The 6,901-nt window shown below is 40.3% G+C and overlaps 2 protein-coding genes across 2 annotated transcripts in view; both read right to left on the reverse strand.

Annotated features, from left to right (window-relative positions):
• LOC119408264 (glucocorticoid receptor) overlaps positions 1 to 6,901 on the reverse strand; it is a 156,577-nt gene that overhangs the window by 48,274 nt on the left and 101,402 nt on the right. The window lies entirely within an intron of this gene.
• LOC119408504 (septin-8-A) overlaps positions 1 to 6,901 on the reverse strand; it is an 11,912-nt gene that overhangs the window by 1,527 nt on the left and 3,484 nt on the right. Inside the window, exons 2-9 of the mRNA XM_037675333.1 lie at positions 6,208 to 6,322; positions 5,920 to 6,115; positions 4,371 to 4,557; positions 4,135 to 4,296; positions 3,752 to 3,848; positions 3,407 to 3,575; positions 1,770 to 1,902; positions 1,481 to 1,671 (exon numbers count right to left, since the gene is read on the reverse strand). Coding sequence (XP_037531261.1) covers positions 1,481 to 1,671; positions 1,770 to 1,902; positions 3,407 to 3,575; positions 3,752 to 3,848; positions 4,135 to 4,296; positions 4,371 to 4,557; positions 5,920 to 6,115; positions 6,208 to 6,322 — 1,250 coding nt within the window. The remainder of the gene's footprint in view (positions 1 to 1,480; positions 1,672 to 1,769; positions 1,903 to 3,406; positions 3,576 to 3,751; positions 3,849 to 4,134; positions 4,297 to 4,370; positions 4,558 to 5,919; positions 6,116 to 6,207; positions 6,323 to 6,901) is intronic.

Raw genomic sequence — 6,901 nt, forward strand, 5'->3', positions numbered from 1 at the left:
CAATAAATTTCATTCCACTTCACGATTGTGTCCCACTTGTTGTTGATTCTTCACAAAAAATTAAAATTTTATATCTTTATGTTTGAAGCCTGAAATGTGGCAAAAGGTTGAAAAGTTCAAGGGCCCGAATACTTTCACAAGGCCCAGACACACAGACAGACATAAATTTTCTAAGCATTCTAAGCACCTGTACATCCATTTCAGATTATTTATGAATTCAAGCTGGTAATTATTGGTAATTTAATAGCTTGTTTCCATCAGCATTGCAACAATTTGAATAAATTAAGCATCCTTTTTTTTTTACAAGCTGCCAAAGCTGAGAGACTGAACTTATTACAGCTAATTGTAGCTTTCAACCATTAGTGTAGGAAGTGAAGTGCTGCTGCTGGTATTTTGACGAAGCATCAGTAAAGAACATTTGGTTTAATTTTTGTTTTTAAAAACAGTGGTTCTAACAACAACAACACACACACACACAAAACATTAGCTGTAGCCTTGCTAGGTTAGAAATAATAACAGAAGAAGCAAAATTTCCACTTTCTCCTGTTTACAAACAAACTAGCATTAGCATCGCAGCACAGCTAGCCATCAGGAAGTTAGAAAAGTAAACCGTTTAAAACTCCCATCACTTTTACAAGTAAGCAATTGTTTATTATTCTGTTTGGTTTTTCACTTTTCAACCCAGTCAGCAGTAATTATTAAAGATTTAATACGAACGTATGAGAGTTTATGAAACAGCTAAAGAAATATAATCCTACAGTAAGCATACATTGTACTGAATAATTTTCTATTGCAAAAGTGGGTGGAGTCTTCCCATGCACCTATTTTGCACAGCACAAATGAGTTTTCTGCACAAACAAATCCCCCTAAAGTTTGAAAAGTCATGCCTGAAAACAAGGTCTCCATGTGGTTTGTCTGGGTGTCAGCTGTGCTCCATGCAGCATGAGCATCAGTAAGATTAGTTCAACATAAACGGGCTGAGAGAAAAGAAAACAGCCCCTGACTGAGATAGATTCTGGCAGGTCAGCCTGCCGAGACATAGGCATCAGGCTATGGTGTGCAAGCTGTGACCCTTCCTACAGAGTCTGGGCACAGCGTCAGTCTGTGCATTTCATCAATTTCTGACTAAAAATGGCTTCTGGGAAAATAACACCACCTCATTAATCTTGTCTGTGCCCCATCATGACAACCTAAATGGAATGACATGGTACATGTATGGTTCTTTATATATATATATATATATATATATATATATATATATATATATATATATATACTTAGATTTGTTGAGTAAATGATGCTGATAAACAGGCTTTGGCTTTGAATGCATTGAGTGAATACCTGCATTTCAGGGTCACATACCTGGGAAACCATCGAGTAAACTCTTCTAAACTACACTATTTGATGTAATTTAGAATAAGCTTTGTTTGACTTCATAGTTTGCAATGAGTACCTTTAACTAAAAACAGAAACAACTCACTTTTTCTTGTCTTTGTCCTTCTTGAGCGGCTGCTGTGAACATCCTTGCAGCGCCTGTCCCATCAGCGTTTCAGCAGCCACCTTTCTTCTGTTGAAGGCGTTCATCTCTTCCTCCAGCTCTCGTCTTTTCTCCTCAAGATTTTTCTTTTCTTCGTGGTGCACACGCTTGAGCTGCTCGAACCTCTCGTGAAGCTAAAGATTGGCAACGAGGATGACAAAAGACACGGTGAAAATACACCAAAAATGTTTCAAATCAATGAGGAGGTCCCTAATGTTTGCACAGTCCTCACCACTTTTTCCTTTTCTTTCAGCTCAGCTTCGGTTTCTTTCACTTTGTTCACAAACATCTGTCTCATTGCTTCCTCTTTGTGCTGGAGCTCTCTGATGAACTCCTTCCTCTTGGCTTCATATGTCTCCTGAAGGCTGAAGATCAGAGGAATAAAGTTATTTGGTGCTGTCAACTTTTAGAAGTTTTATTACCATCATCACATTTTGACTCATGAACATCACACTACTGTGTATGAAAATTATAATTTATGGACTTTCTGTCATTAAAGGTACTTGAACATTAAAAATCTCATGACTGGTAACAACGCAGGCAAACTATACAAACAGATTAGACACAATCAATGACCTAATTATATAAAAATGTAAACAAGTGGTGCATGTATACCAAGCACATTTGCTCAAGTGTGACAACAGATGATGCTTTTGTATAGAATAAATCTTAACACAAACTAAACCTTTAACACATATGTGTCAAACTCAAGGCCCGGGGACAAATGTGGCCCTCCTTAACATCTTATCTGGCCCCCAAGATGTTATTTTCAATGTAAAATACTTTTATCACTTTAATTTTTTTCAGTAATCTTTTATTATGATGTCAAAAATGCAACAGAAAACATCAAATGAGACCAATCAAACTCTTGTTGAGGAACCTGCGACCAAGAAAAGATGTTGTGTATCTGACTTGAGTTAAAGTAGTTTCTGAAACCGGCCCTTAGTTTGAAAAAGGTTTTAATTTTGGTCCCCTTTTGTAAGTGGATTTGACACCCCTGCTTTAACTCTTAGCCATGTTGTGCTCACAGAACATCGAAGCGTCAGAAAGTACAAGTGGTGTTCTGACAAATTTAGGGTAACTATTTTTTTGTAAATGTGCAAAACATTTTAAACATTTCAGCCTCGCATCATGTCAGAAATGGTGTTTTCTGAGTCGCTAAACCTTTGTTTTTCTGAGCAAAACCTCTTTTTTTGTGTAGCCAGCCAAAACACAACCTTTGGAAAACGATGTCATAGCCTCATCTCATTACCCATGACCCAAGTGTGTTTACATCCACTGTGCACGCTTTTACATGCACGCTCCAGACCTTGTTTCCTGGTTTTAGTGTATTTCATTGCAGCATCACAGTGCCACACTCAGGCCTGGCATAGTTACTACAGTTTTGAGTTGTTTTCTGTGTCCATGTTGATGACAGTATTATGAGGAAAAGGCGGCTTGTTTAACAGAATAAATTTAGAAAAACAGTTTTTAAATGTCATGGGCCTTTAGGAAGGTAAACCAGGCTGCACAGTGGCACTGTTGGTTAGATCTCTTGCTTTATATTAAGGCAGCTACTCCCGGCGACAGACTTTCCGCATGAAGTTTGCATGTATGCGTGGGTTTTCTCCAGGTTCTCCAGTTTCCTTTCACAGCCCAAAAACAAGCATGTTAGTTTAGTTGGTGACTCTAAAATGTTGTCAGGTGTGGATTTGTCCTTTTGTGTTTAAATGGCCCTGTGATGGACTGGCAATCTGTCCAGGGTGTATCCTGCCTTTCGCCCAATTAACCTTCTAGTCCTCATGACACAGAAGAAGAAGTAGGTAAATAAAATGGATTGATAAATACAATTTTCCCAGATGAATCACACTGAGGGCACGCCTATTTCACCTGAACGACTGGCTGTCGGGGTCAGTGTCCTTGAAGCCCATCTCTTCAAGCTTGCAGCGACGGTACAGCTCGTAGTGACGAGCATGTGTTTGCTCCCGGAGATCCTCCATGTTAACGCGCAGCAGCATCTCCCGCAGCTTCACCAGATCACAATGATCCTCATTTTCCACTGCAAACACATAGAAGCTTGGCTGGTTAAGATCTACATTTCTACACTTAGAATGTTCAGAAAACCAAAGAAAAAGAAATAAAAAGAAATTGAACCGCAATCTGTTTTGACACAAACAAACGGACTAAACATTTCCAACGCACACTTGTGATGCTTTTTTAAAATCACAGACTCACCCTGCACTGCTCCCCAGGGGTACAGACGTCCTCTCACCATCCTATTCCCCACTTTAACATCCTCTGTGCTCCCAACCACAGCAAAGGGAAGACAATTCTGCAACACAGAGCAAATATTTATAAAACGTGTGAACAAATTAATGATTTTTCTCATCCACAAACTTCAATTTAGCATTGTATTTACTCTGGAATATATGTAACTCATAAATAGTCATTATAGACTTGCACTGCATGCCACAGTGGATTGCTCCCACCAGGGGGCAGTCCCTGTAATAACTATACCAATCTATTATTTGGAGGTTATTCTTGCGTCATCACTTTTTTGTTGCATCATATGAACTGATATGAAAATCTACATAATTTTTTGCGTGTCTTCGACTTACATTCATGGCAGAGTTGATCTCTGCAACATCCTCATCCTCTGTAGGAAACTGATAAATCTGCACTCCGTAGCTGCGCAGCTCATTCATGATATTCCTCTTTAAGATTTTCAGGTCATTCTTGGACACGATGTCTGCCTTCGCTATGACGGGGATGACGTTGACCTGGAGGGGAAACCCGGAGCGTGAGATGCCGACGTGAGGACGATGAGAAGCACGCAGCTCGAGTCGTTTCTCACCTTGCTCTCCAGTTTTTTCATTGTGATGAGGTCCAGAGCCTTCAGGGAATGGCCGACGGGCGCGATGAAATAGAGGCACGCGTGGATTCTGCTGTCATCGAAGTTAACGAGGGAGCGCTGGATCTTTAGCTCCTCTTCGAGATATTTCTCAAACTGGATGTCGAGATAGTCGAGAATGGGCTTGTAGCTGTAAATAAAACATCAACAAAAAATAATTTATTCATCAGTGTGCAAACAGGAGGCCTCTCAAAGCTTCTGAGATACGCTGGTGTCCTGATTACAAACTCTGCACTCGGTCAAGAATGCCAGATTATTATACTTCCTGCTGATTGACTTCTCTGAAGCTCTCAACTTGGGATTTGTTCTATAAGCCATTTCCTCTTTTTTTTAGTTCACATGCAAACCAGGCTTTCATCCTCTAAACCCACCTAATCAATATGAAGCTGCCACTGATCAACAAGATTTCAGTGACTAATCTGGTAGTTTTTCAACATTTTAACACAATTTATTGTTCCTTTCTTTGTGCTAGACGTCTTTCATTCCTATTCAAATTTTTACAATATCTACATCGTAGACTTTTTTTTAACCCTTAAAGACACGTGAACTTCGGAGGAAGCTTGATTAAATGAAAAGTGAAAGAGAAATACATATTTTCCACACTTTTGCATCTCAAAGTTTCAAAGAAAGCTCAAATGTGATGTGTTAGAGCTCAGAATATGTGTTGTAGATTACTCTCAGCTACTACCACACCAAATTATAGTTCAATATACCTAAAGCTGACATGTTTACAGCCATTTTGTGTTTAATAATTTGAATAATTGTGGCAATTATCTTAAACCAAAAGGAAATTCAATTCAAAAACACTATTAATTCCAAAGGAAAATTAAGTGTTGTCGTAGCTCGTGATCCTGGTTTCATTCAAGAGTTGTTAGATGTTGATGGCTGTGGGCAGGAAAGTTCTCCTGCAGCGAATCCGAAGAAATGGCCACAGATACCAATCCAGCTTGTTGTCAGATCCGGCGAGCCTCTCAGTCCTCCTGGGCAGCAGGATTGCCCCAATGATCCCAGTCCTACCGTTGTCAAGAGCCGAGTTTCCCACCAGCTCCAGGATCTTGGCGGTCAGGTACTCGAGCACCACCGCCAGGTTGACGGGAATTCGTCCACAACGCCTCCTTTTCAACTCATTTGGGATTTGGGGCTGTAGTTTAGGTCTTTGACCTTTTGAGATGTTAAACAGCTGCTCATGGTTGTTAAAAAAAAACTTGTTGCCATGGTTACGCATCATAACAAATGCCCAAAAGTAAAAAGGATTCAGTAAAAATCCTTCCAGCTGCACAACATCTGATACCATTAATGATTCGAAAAAGGGATTTGCTTCCTGAAAAAAGAGGAATTAAAGTTTTCAAAAGCAATAACTCAGAATGAATGTAACAGAGCTACTCCAACATGCAGCCACCCCAAGTACTTCATTTCGAAGATTCGTTAAAATATGCCCAATTGTTCATGAAATATTTTGCTAACAGCAAAATGAGCCGTCAACGTTCTGTACCTCTGCTCATTGTTGATCTGGTCTCCGAACCCTACGGTGTGCACGGCGGTCAGCTTGAGTTTGACGGTGTTCTCCTGCAGATCGTGTGTCTGTGAGTGGAGCTTGACTTCTGCCTCGTAGTGGCTGGCCTCCTCGTTTTCGAATGCTCTGCCAAAAAGAGTGTTCATCAGCGTTGACTTGCCTATTCCTGTCTCTCCTTGAATAAAGCAGCAAACGACAGAGGAGGTTTAATAGAGGCAACGCATTGCTGGTCCAAAGAACAATGAACCCATGCTGTGTTAGACGTACCGACGCAGAGGATGTTGAAGCAGAATCCCTGTGCAACCAATTTGTTGACCTGCTGACAGGGGAGGCTGTTGAACCCCACATGGCCGCTGAGCGCCAGGCTTCGCTTTTCTTCACTCTGACATAAAACATTTAGAAAAACGGTGGAGAAAAGATTATTTCTTAAAGCAATAGTTCTGATCTTTGTAAGCAAGTTTTTGTGCAAGGGTTGTGAATGATTAATATATGATCTCAAGTTCATCCAGCTGCTCAGAGTAAACAATTTTCTCAAAACTGAGATTGTCCAAAGATGCATCTACAACAGGTAAGATGTTGATAGTTCATAACCTTTACACTGAACCCTGTTTTAAAAAGCACAAAACATAGCTTTGAATGTCAGTGTTATTATTAAGACTTCACACCTAAATAAAGTAAATATCTGAGAAAAAAACAACAACAAGAAAGTCATTAAAACTGTGAGATAAAGTAAGCACAGTAAGTGGGCAGGTGGGTGGGTGGGTGGGTAGGTAGGTAGGTAGGTAGGTAGGTAGGTAGGTAGGTAGGTAAGTAAGTGGGTAAGTAAGTGGGTAGGTGGGTAAGTAAGTGGGTAAGTAAGTGAGTAGGTGGGTGGGTGGGCAGGTAGATATGTAAGTGGGTAAGTAATTGGGTAGGTAGGTGGGTGGGTGGAGCAAGTGGGTGGGTAGGTAAGCAAGTAAGT

This window comes from Nematolebias whitei, chromosome 4, assembly GCF_014905685.2.
Source record: "Nematolebias whitei isolate Nwh7 chromosome 4, NemWhi1, whole genome shotgun sequence".
NCBI lineage: Eukaryota > Metazoa > Chordata > Actinopteri > Cyprinodontiformes > Rivulidae > Nematolebias > Nematolebias whitei.